We start from the raw sequence: 17,454 nt of genomic DNA, 5'->3' as shown, positions 1-17,454 counted from the left end.
AAGTTTAAAGCCAGTCTCAGCAACATAGCAAGGCCCTAAGCAACTCAGGGAGACCCTGTCTCTAAATAAAATACAAAATAGGGCTGGGGATGTGGCTCAGTGGTTAAGCATCCCTGGGTTCAAACCCTGGTACTAAAAAAAAAAATCACTGTCTTTAAGTCAGACAGACCTGGGTTCAAATCCCAGGTTTAACCTGGAACATCCAGCAACTTAATTCAACTTTCTATATTTCCTCTAATTATGCAATGGGCTAATCATACCTGGAGACCTAGAAGCATGACTGGAAAGATCAGGAGAGATGCAAAGCAGCCTGTTACCTTGTATGTAAGAGTTATTTGACAAAGGGAGCTCTGCCTTCCTCCTCTTCCTCTCCCCAGACTGGGATGGAGCCAGAGATGTGCAGAGAGTCCAGTCTTTGTGACACTCCTCACAAATTGTTGGAGCCCAGAGGGAGTTCCGACAGGTCTGTGTTTTCCTAAGTCTGCCTCTCTAACTGGAGGCTGCAGAATCAGGCTCCGTGATTCCCTAAGAAAGCTCCAGCCCTTGAACCAGATTAGTGATGCTAGAACAAAAGTGCCCCACCTTCCTTTCTCATATCTAAAGGGGAAAGGGAATTTTTTTCTTCCCAGCCCCCAAGCAATCTCACGTACAACAAACATCACTGAAATCAGCAGGTGTATGTTCCCAGAGAAGATACTATCCCTGGACTCTATTTAAGTAATTTTTCTCTTCTAGAAAAACATGAAAAGAGAGAACAGCAGAGGATACAAGGTAAGGATCAAACCCACGCACAGCCAGTATCCAACTTCTTCAGAGGCATTTTTTACATAGGTTCTGAGCCTGAGAATCAAAGTCCAGGCTGTTCCCTCAGATAGGCACCACAGTACCTAACCCCCGTGCCTGCAATGTGGTCAGAATTTACCTGCCCCCAAAAAATAAAAAGGCTGGGGATGCAGCTCAGTGATAGAATGTCCCTAGGTTCATTCCCAGGTGTTTTTTGTTTTGTTTTGTTTTGTTTTTTAGAGAAGGAAGATCGAGGAACACAAAGCAGGAAGTCCTGGAGGTAGGATAAAGCAACCCCCCTGCACAGAACCTGGGCCTCAAACCTTGGGGAAGGTCAGCTTCCTCTCCAGGACAGGAGAAGAGGAAGACATTGTGGCTAAAAGTAACCCTGCCTGGTTTGAGTCAATATTATCTCAATGGTAAAACATATACATTTAGAGATTTCTTAAATAATAATCTGGAGGCCAGTGAGTCACTCTCCTTAATTAGCTTCATGCTCTCTCCCAGGCAAGAAATCCCCCTTATTCAAGTTGAAACTTGTTTGCTTAAATGAGGCTCCTTGTCTTTTTGGCCTCCTTAGCATCTTAAGGGGTGTGTGCATCCATCTGGTTTGCCTGCCTGAGTTTCACCCCACCCCCTGATTCACCTTTCCTACCACCTCACTAAGCAGCTTCCCCATGGCTCTCACATATCCCCCCTTCCTTTCCAGGCCCACAGTTGCCACCATGCTCAGGCCTTCATCAATTCAAGCTGAGGAAACTGTATTGTCTCCTGCCTCCTCTTTTTCTCACCTTCTCCAATCCATTCGGCTACCTATTGAGAACTAATGTTCTAAAAGCTTCCTCATCCTTATATTTCCCCAGCCAGACTTCCTACAGATGAAACAAAATAAAGAAACCCTCTCAATTTTCTAAATAATAAAGCGCGAGTACTTGTGCTCATGCATGCACAAACATATACACACGTGCACACTCATGTGCACACGCTCACACATTTGCATGCACATGCACAAACATGCATCAACCTGGCCTTGAACCACCTTCATACATGTCTATGTTCATTCGCCTTCATGTGCACAGGCCTGGACTGCCAAACACGCATGAATGGAGCTCTCCATAGATCATATGCAGCTGATATTTCTCGGGTGTTGTCATTTCCTCTGCTGGAAGGCCTTTTACTCCTCTGTGGTACAGATTCTGTAGTTTATCAGGAGGGAGGAATGCTAAATAAGGAGTTCTGGAGCTGGATGAATGCCCCTGGACAAGATACTGAGTGTCTCTGGGCTTCAATTTCCTTGTCTATATGAGATGGGACAAGTTGATCTCTAAGATGACCCTACCTCTCATCTAAAATGAAATTCACCCAAGAGTCTCCCTCACCTGCCTATCCCAAGATGAATTCTCCTTCTTTGACATGATGGTCACACCCTGGTATAGAGATGGAGGGTAACTGGACTCAGTTTTCAAAATATCCCAAACTATGTGTACTAGAAACAAAAGATGGAGAAATGACTCAGACACCTATATCAGAAGATCATAATACAAATTGGAATGCCTGCCTTGGTTACCCCTGTCTATCAAATAACAGGGGTAGTATTCTCTGTGGGCCTCACACTGTTACATCAGGGAACATGAGTCCACAAGCAGGGTTGTGTATTGGCAGCTCATCCCATGCATCTGCCTTGAGACCAAAAGCTTAAATGAAGGGGCAATGCATGGGTTCACAAGGTATTTGTAAAATGCACATATTTTTTTTATATATCACATACATTATATTGGACCCTCACAAGAGCCAAATGAGGAAAGCAAATATCAGCAAATAAGAAGGTCCACTAAATTCCAGGCACAGTTCAAGGTGTTTAGTATACACAAGTGGACATCTCCTTCGTGGATTTAGTATACTCAAGGGCTTCTCCTTTGTGGATCTGGAAGCCCAGCAGAGCAAAACCTGTTGTGCTGAGATAAGTGGGAAAATCTTCAACAAAAGAGGAGTTCACAACCATTGCACAGTTACAGGAGAAGTGCACTGGCAAAAGTTTGATAGTTAATAACCACCACCATTTATTATTCAACAAATATTTACTGAGTGCTTACCGTATGTCAAGCTCCATGCTTAATGTGTTACATATGTTGTTTTATTTAATCTTTATGCTAACCCTGCAAGGCAGGTATTATTATCTCCATTTTTCAAGTGAGGAAATTAAGACTCAGAGAGTTTCAATAACCTTCTCCAGTTCCTCCGGCTGGCTTGTGTTGGAGCCAAGTAGAGGAAATGATTAATCCTGTTTGTGGAAACAAAGGTGAGATTTCAAGAGGGGCACGTTGAGCGGGGTCTCAAAAAAAAATGAATGGAAGTTCACTGAGCTAAAAAGAAAGAGGATCCCATCTGGGCCTCAAGTTCAAAGTCAAGAAGTTGAAAAACATGTGATGTGTATTTAAGCTGGGAAAACAAGAGGCTTCCATAGCTGGAGGAAGGGTTTGTGGGGTTGGAAGTTGCCCAAGAGGTCAGTGGGGAAGATGAGACAAGAGCCGGCAGGGCCTTCCTTATAAGATAGACTTTTGTAAACTTTTGTAGACTTTTGTAGAACCTTCTGGAATTTTTTCAAGTAAATGTATATATATATATATATATATATATATATATATATATATATACACACACACACACACACACACACACACACAGAGCACATTGGGGCAAATGGCAAGGCGCAGATCTTTACAGTCCCTGCAGCTCCTGCTGTCCCAAGCCTACCTTGCCATCCCCAAAGCTGTGAGTATTGACATCTTTACTCCCTGTCTCCCGTTGTGTGACACAATGTGCAGACCATAGTGATATGTAGCAAGCAGTGAAGAGCCATCAAAGGGTCTCAAGCAAAGCAATGGCATCAACATCCCTGGAATGCCAGAGGGAGATTGGGGCCAAGAGAGGGGAAATCTAAGGCAAGGAACCTGAACCCGTGCAGGACTGTAATAGCAGGGTAAGAGATAAGCTGTAGACCAAAGGACCCAGGAGGCAGCCATGAGAACTCATCTCAGGCCTGTGCCAGAGAGTGATTTAGGAGGTAGCATCGACCCGAATGGTGGCCGGTGAGGGCTTAGATGAGGCTAATTCCAAGGCTTCTAGATAAAAAAAGGAACTTAGAATTTATGAGCAAAATACCTCCTCCCATACGTAAAATTCCAGTTCCAAATGTAAAAGACTATTTTTGTCAATACTTCCCAAAGCAGTGCAGACATTTCACTCTATCAATCAACATGTGGGTATGCAAAAGGAAAAAAAAAAAAAAACTCTGTAAGGGAAGTCTGCGTCCAGGAGGTCACAGATAAGCTGTTTACTGAGACCTTCTGATATCTGACAACCTCCATAAGTCAGAAGCCCGCTATCACTTGCTGCAACAAGACTTCCAAGTCCTACAGAATAAAACCCCCAAATATCTCTGATACAGTTAGGAAAGGTAGAACTGATTTTTCAAATAGAATTCCATTTCTCTTTTATTGTTTCTTCCGGCAGGGGGAAAAATGTGGCAAAACTGGTCTTTCATTGTTTTGAGTTTAAGAAACAGAAAAGATATAGAAGCATTTAAATGTCACAAAACTCCCTATTTTACAGCGACTGTGTTCAAAGCATAACCCAACTGACAACGATGTGAGCATTCTGGATTTTTAAGCCATGAATTGAATAACTGCTTAGCCATCAAAAATAATGACTGTAGATAGAGGAAGGGGGCCGAGGGGGAGGGGGAGGGATGAGAAAGAGAGGAACCGTGGAATGAAAGTGATCAAATTATGCTACATGCATGTATGACTGTACCACAATGAATTCCACTTACAAGTATAACTACAATGCACCAATTTTTAAAAATTAATAGAAAGAAGACAGAGTCGAGGCAGGGGGTTGAGGGAGGGAGGAGGAGGAGGAAGGTAGTACTGGGGACTGGAATGGAGCAAATTATGTTATATGCATTCATGAATATGTCGAAATGAACCCCACAATTATCTGAAAATAGACTACACTAATAAAAACATTAAAAAATATGACCATAGGGAAACTTAAATCCACCCTGATGGCTGAAACAATGGAACAATGAGACAGAGAAACCTTTGTTATTTAGACCTTCCCCCTTGGAAAAAATGTCACTTTTCGGGGGAGCCAAGGTTTCCAAGTGTTAAGGATTTATGTCTTCCTTTAAGCACGACTTTTTTTTCTTTTTATTGGAACCCTCCAGTGAAAACTCCTTCTGAAATACATCCCATCCTCTTCTACCTCCATGTGTGGATTAGAGAGAATGAAGTATAATCTTAATGGCTCAAGGTCGTCCTCCTGAGTTCCAGCTATTGTTCTGGGCTAAAAGACTCAGAATTATTTGAAAGGTGTAGAGTTTGCCATAATGTTTAATGGCATCCATTTTTTTAGTCCTTTTATCTGTTTCTGTAGTGGTTTTTCCTCTCCTTTGTACTCAGGCTTTGGCGGTCCCTGCACACTATCAGTCCTCTTGATTCTTAAGCCTACTTTTTCCTTTTCGTAATTCATATTATTCCTAGTCTACTGAGTTACCGAAAAGCAAATAACCAAGCATGTTATCAGGGTTGTACATAAAGCAAGAGTAAGTAGGCTCCAGGAATAGACAAGGGTCTGCAACAATGTGGTAGCTTCAGTGTCATGTGATGCAAGGGTTGGGGGGAGGATTTGACATCAGGAAAACCTGAGTTTGACCTTAATAAATCACTTTCTATCTCTCCAGCTCAGACTCATCCTGGATGGAAACAGAAATAATAACAGCAGCTTCATTAGTGTTACTGTGGGGCTTGAGATAATTTGTGCAAAGTTCTTAGCACCAGTCCTGCCACAACGCTGTCCTCTGTGAATCAAAGCTATTATTAATTATTATGGATTTTGTGATGTACATCTCGACTGCTCTAGAGCTTCTTTTTGACATCTTCTTGCACCGCCTCGAAGCAGGAAAGAAGAATATTATGCAAATTAAGGCCACAGAGAAATTCAAACCAGAGTTCAAGATGGAAGGGTAGTTGTTGTCGGGGAAAAGGCTCAGGCCCTCCCTGTTGGTTGAGGTCCAGCCACGGTCAAGGGCACAAAATCAGGTCACCCAACCAAGATTCATTCACAAGTCACTAAGGTCTCCAGTCAGAGACTGGGAACAGAGGACAGAGACACAGTAAGCAGAAAGTTCAAGAAAACCAGGACCTCAGAACTCACTCTCACCCAAATACCTCTCCCTTGTTGGGAAGAGTTCTGAGTTGGTCTTGGTTGTGGATCACTCTGTGGTTACAGGGACTCCCTGGGATTTGAGTAGATTGAGGCAGGTGGCAGTCCTGGTGCAGCCTGATAATAAAGGGACACCTAGAAGCTAGAAGCCAGAAGGGAAATGCTGGAACACTCATGGGTCAGGTTGACCAGCTTGCTTCCTCTGGTTGGTGGGCAGAACAGGACTAGGAAGATGGTCAGAGGTGCTGATGCCCCAAAGTTCCATGGTGTCCCTTTACAGAGACAGGGACCCCTTTCTGGCTCCAGTTCACCTTCCCAAGCTTGCCTGGGTTTTGTTTATTTGCATGAAATTCAGATAATTTTACTGTCTTTCTGACCATTGTTCATGTTTGAAGCAATGTTTCTCTGCAGCAGCAGTGGTCAGGGGTTGTGTACTTTTTGGACTCAGATCTTTCTTACTCAATACTTTTCTATCCAAAGCAAAACACTGGCATCCTCATCATTTCTTTTTAAGCTCTAGATGGACACAATACCTTTATTTTATTTATTTATTTTTATGTGGTGCTGAGGATTGAACCCAGAGCCTCACACGTGCTAGGCAAGCACTCTACCGCTGAGCCACAACCCCAGCCCCCCTCATAGTGTTGTTTTGCAACAATGGCACAGTGTTTTCATGACAGAGCACCACCATCTCATTTGTCTGACTCTCTCCCTGTGATTGTGCACGTGAAATACAACAAAACGCCCCACTGTGAACACCCTGGGCAGTTTCTCTTTACTTTTGGGTTATTTCCACAGGGAATCTTGCAGGGTGTGTAGAATTGCCAGTTTGAAGGGCACGAGCTGCTTCGTGGCTCTTGTGACTCACCAAGTTTATGAACTTGCCTTCAAAACTCCAAGAAATTTCAGAAAACTGTTTTGAATCTAATGGTATGTGTTAGTGCTGTAGGCTGCCGAGAAATATTGAGTGGGGAAACTTAAGCACTGTCGGGCTAAGGAAATATTGATTAGAAAGGAGAGCAAGGCTGAGCCAGGGAGGGAGGGGAGGAGGAAGGGGAGGAGGGAGAAAGAGAGGAAAGGAGGGAGGGAGAGCAGGAAACAAAGGAAGCTGGCTTGGAACCCCTTGGTTTACAAAGATGAGTCCCTACCCAGGGGCCACATGGTGGCTCTTGGTCAGCAATGTCACTTTCATGTCAAGAGACAGAATATCTTATCTGGCCTTTTCTAGCTTACTGACATCAGCCTGGAACCTTGGGGGCCTCCCTGAACCCCTCCCAACATGGATTTATCTACACCAACAGCCTCACACCAACACTGGGAAGAGTGTAGCTCTTCATCCATCGCAGAACCCCAGAGCCCAAGATCTGGCCCCAGCAAATCTGCTTCCAGTTCCTCCAACTGCCCCTCCTCTAAGGATTTCTATGAAACTAAGAATTATCTTGCCACTCACTTCATCTTTTCTCTTTTCTTAAGTCCTGGGTTTGTGCTTTTCCAACACTCTGTGTGGCCCTGGCAAAGTGACTTCACCTCTCTGGGCCTTCTTTCCTTCCCCTGGAAAAGGAGGCTTAACTCTGTGCCTGACTCTGGTTAAGCACTCAGTAAATGGTTGAGTTACGTGATCACACTGTCATGGTTTCAGCATCGAGTGACAGAGAAGAAAATAAATAAGACAAACTTCCTACAGCATCATCCATAAAATGGGGGATGGGGGCTGTCCACCACCTGAGGGGCTGCTGTGCAGAAACCTTCCATGATGCACAGAATAGGGGGTGCTCTGGTGGATACTCCGTTATTTTCCTGCCCTCCCCGTCTCATCTTTTCTTCTGTTTGGATAATCGCATGGTCCACACCAACTGAATCCCTCCATTTCTGCTCTTCCTGGGTGCACAGGGAGATCAACTAGGAGCAAAGATCCCTGGGGAAATGGCTTGGCCAGGTCTTCTCTGAGCGAGAAGAGAAAACGCACTCTGATGCCTGAGACAGGGGCAAGCTGTGGCGAGGAGGAAAAGTAGCTTGAGTAGAACTTTTGACAAATTGACTGGCCTTAAATCTCCGAGCCAAGGCAGAGGGCCTGTCGGCAAGACAGATTCGGGATCAGTGAGTTAGTGCTCCCCAAGGTGGAGGTGAGGGCCAGGGCAAGATTGTCATGATGGAAAAGAGCAAGGGGACAGTCAAGCCATGGGGAATAAAATGCCTAATTGTACCTGGGGTTTTATATTTCATTAAATTCTATTTTCACTGCCTGCCTTTTCATAATACGAGTGGGTGGTTACTGCTGGAGAGGGTTATTATGCTTAACTATTTTAACGAGAGCTTTCTTATGTGTATAGAGGAACAAATTGGGTAGAAAAGTGTGCGAGGCTCCATTTCTCTGCTAACTTTATGGCCACGGCCAAGGTTACAATCAAGTTTCAGGTATTTAAGTTCAAATGCAGAATAAAGTCCTGCTAGGCATGGGGTGCTGGGGGGAGGAGACCTAGTAATTGTCAGAGTGACCTGAACTTAGAAGCTAAAAGTCACAGGTTGAAAAGACGTCACTGGGAACTCAAAAGCCCATGTTAGGAGGAGGAGGAGCAGGACTTTGTAAATGTGGATGTTGTGGACAAAGAAAATCCGCCATACTCAACGTGGGGAATGTTCGGTGGCACTGGTGTGTCGCCTCTGTCCTGAATCAAAGGGAGACCACTGGGACAGAGATCAATGCTCAAAGAGTTTGGGTAATAAAATGACAACAAATGGAAAAATCCAGTGGAAAACAGAGAAATTATATGGCAAAGTTTCTCAAACCAATCAAGGGAGGTCCCTTCATAGGGACCCTCTCATTAAGTTCATGGCTGGTAGAGCATTCATTAATTTTTATAAGAACTACCTGTAAATATTTCATTAGAATTTAATATTAGAATTTACTGTTCTCTTCCCTCACTAGACTGAAACCTACGGCAGGGACATCTGAGCAGATGCTGTATTCTCAGTGCCAAAGACAAGGCCCACATCCTTTGGGTGCTCGATAAATGTTCACTACAGACATTACCTTCAGCTAATTACAACCAAGTTAATTAGGACCTTGCACTGTACAGCCAAACTACTTGGGTTTTTATCCCAGCCACTGACTGGATAATTTTTATACAGTTTCCTCCTGTTTAAAAAAAGAAAAAAAAAAGAACTATAATGGTGATACATACCTCAGAGGTTTCTGTGAGGATTAACTGAGTTAATTCTTATCCATTGAGCACAGTACCTGACACCTGGTCTGACAATGTCAGCTACCTAATATCCTTATCATCATCATTACTGTTAGATCAACTTCTCAGAAACCAGGTGACACCCACTAACCTCTGGGCCTCCGTTGCCTCTTCTCAGTCCAACTGCATGATCGTGAAGGTCATGTTGGGCCCTGGTGACTTCTGGTTCTCTCCATGGTATGTTTCAGCCACTCTGCATATTAATTTCAGAAACATCTAAATCCCAAGCTAGCTTTCTTCGCCAATCCATGTTTGGACACCTTCCTTGACCAATAAGAGCTGTGTGCTCAGGGCACTTAGTTGTGTGTGTGTGTGTGTGTGTGTGTGTGTGTGTGTGTGTGTGTAAATGCATTCATGTGTCTGTCATGATTAGCCAAAGGAAAACATGAGTAGAAAATTAGGTTCATGTAAATACATCATATTGTACAACTCAGAAGCAAACATATATCTTTGCATTACCTGCTGTTGGAGATTATCCACATGAGAGCTTTTATCCATTAGCGTATCTAGCACAGGGTTAAAGAAAAAATCTAATAATAAAATGGCAAGCTCTGTGTACCACCTTGTCAAAGAACCTACTGTCCTTTTTGGATGGGAGAGCAGGGTAATGTGAAATGAGAAGTTGAGGAGGATAACAGAAGTTGGAATGAGGTGCCAGAAGAAGGAAACCATAAAATCACAGGGAAAAAAAAAAGATTGGAGAACAGAAACTGTAATTATTCTAGTCAATGGTAGTCACGGAATGCAACATTGTATGTAAAAAATGGGGGTCATGTGAAGATTATATATACATATGAATATTCATAAACGTTCTCTAAAAGATCACACAGGAAATGGATGACTTCATTCGCCTTCAGGAAGGAAAAAAAATGGGTGGCTGGGGATGCGTATGTGGACTTTTTACTGGAAATTACTTTGTGTTTTTGAACCATGTGAATGCGTTACAAATTTCTAGATAATTTTAAAAAATAATAATTTCATAAGGTGCGCAGAGAATGAAGTAGGACCTGAGTGCTGGTCCTGCCTTGATCAGGATCAATCAGTGTGATGGATAGCAAACTTCTTTTCTCTCTGGCCCTGGACTTCCTAGCCTGAAATGGAGGAATTAAATTAGGTTTTATATTCAGCTTCTGCTTTGCAGGCTTCTCCTTCAACAGAGACCAGGTGTTTCAGCCAAGCTACTTCCAGCCCCATGTCCATAAGCCTGCCCACCGGTCTTTTCCAGACCTGGTCCTTTCACCCTGGAATCCCCCTTCTGCTGGCCATAGTTTGACCTCTGAAGCCTGCAATTTGCTGGTGAGAAAAGGGTGGCGTCTCCAAGCTTGAAATCAAGTAAAATAAGGATGACTGAAAGGGCAACTATATATGAATATATCCTATGAGTGTAAGAAAAAGCCCAGGAGAACCTCATGCAGGGGTGCACACCTGTAATCCCAGCCATTCAAGGGGCTAAGGCAGGAGAATCACGAGTTCAAAGCCAGTCTCAGCAACTTAGTGATACCTGCCTCAAAAATAAATGATAAAAAGGCTGGGGATGTGGCTCAGTGGTTAAACACCTCTGGGTTCACTCCCTGGTACCAAAAAGAAGAAGAAGAAGAAAAAAAAAGCGCAGAAGAAGAGAGAACCAGAAGAAGCCAAGTGTGAAGAAAACCATGGAGGGGAGAAGAAAGGAAAGTTTAGCAGCAACTGTAGTGAGTGAGGAGTCCTCCCTGCTCTCCTTCCACCAGCATGAGAACCTCCATCATGACTACTGGAGGTCCTGAGGCCCAATCCACCTCTAGGGAACCGAGGCCACCTGCAGAATGAGCCAAGAAGGTGTCAAGAGGGCTCCTAAGCTTCCAGCACAGGTGGGGAGAGGAGAAAGGGTAGGGAAAGAAGAGAAAGGGAAAAGAGAAAGGGAGGCAGAGTCCCAGAGAGCCATGGACAATATAGAAACAAAAATGAATGCGAGAGAAGAAAAAGACAGAGATTCAAGTTCACAAGTAGAGCCACAAAAGCCCCAGTGCCTCATATTATTAAAAAACTCTAATACTGAAAGTAGTGCTAACTGAGTGCTGGGGATGTGGCTCCATGGTTTAGTGCTTGCCTGGCATGCATGAGGATCAGGGTTCAATCCTCAGCAGTAACACACACACACACACACACACACAAAGGTAGGTGTCATCACTATTAGCAACATGATCCCAAAGGACAGTGCACACAACCTTCTAAGCAGGGAAGGTTAGAACCTGTCCTACTGACCCATCTTGCCACCCAAAGCCTCCACAAAATCCCAAAGGCAAGAATTAAGAGCCTATGAGGAGTAGAATAAAAGACCAGTAGACTAGAAGGGTCAGACCAGAATGCTGGGTCCATAGACTCACACTCTGCCGGCATGAAGGACCACGGTCTAAGGATGTTGGCATGTGTGATCCCATCCCAAGAGTGGAACTTACAGGGGAAACAACTGTTAGGAACTGGTGACATTTAACCTGGAGAAGAAAAGACTGGCTTGCAGACCTTGCTGGGTAAACAGACTTTGGAAGCTCCATCAGCACAGAAGGACTTGGAGTCTACAAAGTATCTGAAGAGTTCCTGTAACAAAAGAGACACCAAGCTTATTTTGTGTGGCTCCCCAGAAATAAAGTAGGAGAAAGGGGAGAAATGCATAAGGAGAGAGGTTTCAACTGGGTGGAAGGAAGAAGCATTAAACAAGGCAAGATGCTGGTTGCTGCAAGGAGGTGTTGAAGGGCTTTCTGAAGCAGGCAGAGAGCAGGGTTAAGTGACCTCTCAATACTGTCCAGTTCTCACTGGGGATAAATAGGAACATTGAGGGCTTCAGTAAAACCTCATCAAGCCAACAAAGGTGCCAGTTCCTAAAATTGCATTATTAAAACAGAAAACCACATTAACTTGATCTGATCTTCTCCTCCCTGCAAACCCCCATTTTATGGGAGAAAAGAGCTAATCAGCTGTGGCAGCGGTCACAGCCCAGAATATGCCCTGTCTGCCTGGAATATCTTTCTGCCACTGCACACCCACATCACACAGAATACCTGGTGCCAGGTGCAGGGCAGCACATACTGTAGAAATAAACAAGCAAAGGAAATGTTTCTTAAAAGCTCATTGTTCAGAAATCACAATGCTAAATTCCAGTTTCTTGGAAGAGAGGTTACATAGGTCAGCTTCTGTGCTGCCTTGTGAATTCATTTTTTTCTGGCCAGGGACATGGGCCAGGATGTGAAAGCTAATTCACATGAGCTATTCTTTGAGTGCAGAGGGAGGGAGCCCCCAGCTGCCTGGATTCAAATCCTGCTCTCCTGCTGAGAAGCTATGTGGCTTCCAGGAGTTACTTTACCTCTCTGTGGCAAGAATTTCTCTTCTTTAGAGAAAACATTAGTATTTATCTATTATGATATTTTTGAGGAATAAGCAGTTTGAACATTTATGACATTTGTTTTTTTAATATAAAATGCTTAGAACGAACCCTAGCACTTAGGAAGGCCTACATTTGTTATAATATTATTATTATTAGTAGTAGTATTTCTTAAAGTACTGTTGGAAGAGGCATGATGGAAAGGGGAAATCTTGGGCTTTGAAATGATTTACAACTGGATTCATATCCTGCACCCTAAGTACTTTGTTCAACAATAGCTAGAAAAACGGTCAGAATCCTTCCTCTGCAGGGTTGGAATGAGAAATGAAATATGCACTCATTTCTATGCCTGGCATAGAGTACCTGTTCAAGAAACTTTCTATTTCCCTCTTCCCCTGGCCAGTGTTTCTTGTCAGTGCCCAAACACTGCTAGAAGACAAGGACCCACATGAGAATGAGATGTAGTCCCTATTCTCAAAGGGCTCCTGGTCCTTAAGAAAGACCTGGATGCACACGATGACAAAGTGCTGTGACAAGGACTCTCATGGAAGTACCAATACAAAGGGTTCCAGGATCATAGGGGAAAAGATCCAAACAAAGTTGATCTGGGAGACTCGAGGAAATCATTGCCTGGGAGGCAGCACTTGGGCTGAGGTTTGAGAAAGACCAGGATGCTGCGCTGGTCCAAGTATTGGAGGGAGAGGAGCTGGGACATTTCAGGCAGCACAGAGGATGGGCTGTGAAGAGAGCCACAGGCTTTGTTGGGATCACTAGCCACCCTGCATCTCTGGTTTCTGTGCCAAACCCCTTGGGGTCTAAACAGTACATCCTCCCCACCCTGAACAAGCTGCTCATGTGGAGAATACACAGGAAAACCCCTGGCATAGAAGACACTCAAATCCAAAGTAGCATGCGTACACCTCAAGGGGGACATTGCCAGGAAAGTTAAAGTGAACCCCAGATGGACAAGTCAGAAATGTGGTGTGTTTTAAATGCTTTTAATAAAATGGAGCTTCATGCCACTCCAGAGTCACCCCACCTTGGCCAGAGCATGGGTCACTGGCATACCTGGGCTGGAACTCTGAGTCCCAGCTAGGGGCCCTGGAGTATGAGCTTCCGTCAGAAGCCCTCACACTGTTGGCAGCCTCAGACCCTTCTTGCCACAGCCAGCACAGATGTCCTCAAGGATTCAAATCCAAAACTGCACTAGTAACTTCTTCCTCAGGAGAATGAGCAAGGCCCCCAGGTGTGTGTGATCATATGTAGTGTGTGTGTGTGTGTGTGTGTGTGTGTGTGTACAGTGCATGTGTGTTTGTATGAGTGTATGTGAATTGTGTGTACATGTGGGCTTGTGTATGCATGTGTTATATGTAATGCATGGTTGTATAAATGTAAATGTGTTTATATGTAGTGGCATAGATAGTGAAATATGCACATATGTTTGTGGGCATGTCATACATTGTTTATTGTGTGTGCATTTTGTGTAGTATATGTAGCAGGCATATATGCATGTGTGTGGAGTGTGGTTTGTGTATACATGCACTGTGTGTACATGTCTGTTCATGTATATGACTGTGTGGATGTATGTGAGTGAGAGATAAGGGGCTTTGAAGTCCTCTTCTGCAGAGTCAGGATTCAGAGTTGCCACCGGGAGGGAGGCTCTGAAGCCCACCTTAGTACTTCAGCCCTCCTGCTTGGAAAACTGCTGCTATTTGACAGATCTGGCTGAACTACTCCTAATTCATCATCATAAAGTGAGTGAAAATCTTCTCTGTGTCCAAATATTTCATTCCTCAAGTCTCTTGCACCAAAGGACAAAACTTTGGCCCTTCTTCCACTAGAGTGCTCTCCCACTCAGAATCCCTCCTAGGTGTCTCACTTGTCAAATTGAATCTCTGGGAAATGTCTGGGAAACTCCCAGGGAGCAGTGGGGCTCAACAAGTTACCTGTCTCTAGAAGCCTCAGTGAGTCCTTAACAGGAAATGTAGGTAAGATCCTACCAGGCACTCTCCACAGCCAGCCAGCCACAGGAGTAAGATCCCAGCCCTGCCCTCAAGGTCCTGGCCCAGAGAATGAAAGCTATAGGGCTCTTTGGGACACTAGAAAGTGCCAGGAAACCTGGGTGCTGAATCCAGTGACCGTGGGCAGGTACTTGGCCTCCCTGATCTCACCTGTGAAATGAAGCCAGCATTAAACTACACACCTCATTCAGAGTCACAAACAAGTTAAAGTAGAATATTAAAAAGACCAAATTAAAGATCCAAAAAGTGTCCAGGGGTGAGTGGAATCCCCTAAGCCCCACCATCAGTGTGAGATGAGCTGGAGAGAGAGTGGCTGTGCAGCTAGGGCTGTGGTATCAGCCACTGGGATGAGATGGAGTCTCCCCCTGCCCTTGCTCTTGGGAGATTTGTGCCTTACTGACTAGGTTAGGACAAGAGGCGGAGCAAGGATGCCCAGGCAGAGTTCCTGGGAACTTCTCAAAGGGGCAGATTAACCCAGCAAGGTCAACCTGCCCAATAACTAATTACTCCCTGCACCGCAGCATACATACTCTTTTACATGTCTCTCAACACATGGGCATACACAGAACACACCAACTAGGCATTACATCCAGAAGTGAAACTCACTCACACCCACCACATAGTGTATGCACACATACACAACACACACAGTACATGCATCCCATCGTAGACTATCCTACACACACACACACACACACACACACACACACACACTCTCTAGCAGCCACACTACATGGCCTGCAAACACGATTTTCACATTCAATGGTTTCACAGAAATAGGCATTTCACTCATACACAACGCACATCCTACGCACACACACTGCATGATACCACAGCCCTAGCTGCACAGCCACTCTCTCTCCAGCTCATCTCACACTTATTTGCACAAGGCTGCGCATAAACACGTGTTGACGCTACTCTATATCTCTTCTATAAGCCCTCACACTCAGGGCCCATCGGTGCAGTGCATCCCCCACGCGGCCAACTCCTGCAAGAGGCATCCCGCTCAGTGTGCAGCGGCCACAGTGGCCAGGAATTAAAATGCAGTGAGGAGGAGCCGGGCGCGTCAGCATTGCGTCTCCAGGAGTGCACCGCGCTCGCCACCGCTGCACCCCTCCAGCGTGAGCCGCGTGGCCAACGAGCTGAGAAGCAGGTGCTCTCCTTGAGCGGCCGCTGCTCAAGTTGGCCCAGGGCCCAAGCAGGGCCGGGCAACCGGGAGAGGAGCTCAGCCACCGCCACCGCGAGCTTGGAGTCTCGAGAGGAGGAGAAGGGCTCACGGACCAAGGTGTCCGGGTCACTCCAGGGAGGTGTTGCCGGGGCTCCGCAGTTCCTGGCTCCCGGCGGGCGCCGCTGGGGCAGGGAAGAGAAGAGACAGGGAACAGCGACGCTGGGCTTTTCTGGAGACACGAGGCACCTCTGAGAGTGGCGCCAAGGGGAGAAGCAACACTTTCCCCTGGCCGGCAGCCTTGAAGGGACTCAGCAGCGAGCAGGCAGAAGCCTCTTCCTTGAGAAGAAGCCCCCAGCCCCAGGCAAGGGCGGGCACATCGCAGAGCTCGGGCGCAGGACTTGGGGAAGCCTTCGCGGGTTCCGACCGAACGCAGCCCGGCAGCAATAAGAAGGAAGGGTCCTGGAGAAAAGGGAGTGAGGAAACAGCGGCTGGACGACCACTCACCCCAGTACACACCCACCCCACCCGCCCAGCCAGAGAGCTGCGGTGCGCCTCTGGGGGCGCTCGTTCCTTGGCGCCTTCTCTCGCAAGTCCCAGCACCGCTGGGCTATGGGCCAGGCTAGTGGGGTCCTTGGGGATGTCCAAATCAGGCATGGTTGCCCAGTGGCCCCTCTCCCAGGACCAGCGTAAAAGCTGGGGTTAAGTGGGGCACGGGGGACACAGCGAAGGGTCCCCCGAGGTCCAGAACGAGTGGAGGCAGAAGCAGCGCCCAGGGACAGGAGAGGCGGCTCCCAGTGGGGCCCCTCCAGAGGTAGTGCCCGGTGTCTGACATCCTTCAGGAAGACAAGGGGCCAGGAAAGCCTGGGAGGCGCTCGGGAGAGGCCAGTGCCAGGGGCGGCGGGCCGAGGCGGCGCTCAGTCCCCGGCGGGCGCCCGCGGAGGCGGCGGCGGCGGCGCGGGACGGGCATGCCGCGCCAACGGAGCTCCTTTCGGGCGCACGCTTCCCTGGCGCGGGCTGCGCGCGGCTGCTCCTGCTTCTACTGCTGCTGAGGACTCCCATGGCGGCTCCGCCCTGCCGGGCCGCCGCTGCCGCCAGCCGCGGGCTAAATGAATGAGCCGGAGCGGCGGAGCCGGGCTGCCCACGGCCGCGCTCCCAGCCCGGGACGCTTCCGCATGGCCCGCGAGCAGCTGGCGCCCGCGGCGGTGGCGGCTGCCGGGCAGCCCAGGGGTGGTAGGGGCAGCGAGCGGGCGCTGCAGGGGCCAGGGGTCGCCCGCAGGGGGCGGCTGTCTCTGAGCCACGCTAAACTGCACGGGGCTGCGGCACATGTGCGCCAGGCGCACAGCTGCAGGGGGCTTTTTCCAGCGGCGGGCGCTCTGGGTGCTGGCCTTTTGTACCTCCCTCGGCTTGCTGCTGTCCTGGTCCTCGAAGAGCCTTCTCTACTGGCTCAGCTTTCCGTCACACATGCGGGTGCACCCCGAGTGGAGTCGCCAGCTGCCCTTCCCCCTAGTACTTAACATTCATTAACAGTTATTTATTTCAAATGAATAACATTTTTATTAATTCACTTCATAACTGAATTATATCCAGCCTTTTAAGTCAAGGACCAGTAACTCTTAATAGTGATATAAGTACTTTGTAATATTTTTATTGGTGCATTAT

The 17,454-nt window shown here is 46.7% G+C and overlaps 1 protein-coding gene across 1 annotated transcript in view; it reads left to right on the top strand.

Moving 5' to 3' along the window:
• The window catches only part of LOC144374072 (biotin--protein ligase-like), a 57,801-nt gene extending 41,754 nt beyond the window's left edge, over positions 1-16,047 (top strand). Inside the window, 1 exon segment of the mRNA XM_078037022.1 lies at positions 15,565-16,047. Coding sequence (XP_077893148.1) covers positions 15,565-16,047 — 483 coding nt within the window.
• Positions 16,048-17,454: the final 1,407 nt, after the last annotated feature.

This window comes from Ictidomys tridecemlineatus, unplaced genomic scaffold, assembly GCF_052094955.1.
Source record: "Ictidomys tridecemlineatus isolate mIctTri1 unplaced genomic scaffold, mIctTri1.hap1 Scaffold_57, whole genome shotgun sequence".
In the NCBI taxonomy this organism is placed as follows: domain Eukaryota; kingdom Metazoa; phylum Chordata; class Mammalia; order Rodentia; family Sciuridae; genus Ictidomys; species Ictidomys tridecemlineatus.
The sequence above is the reverse complement of the archived record's forward strand: the minus strand, read 5'-3'. Positions and strand labels throughout refer to the sequence as shown.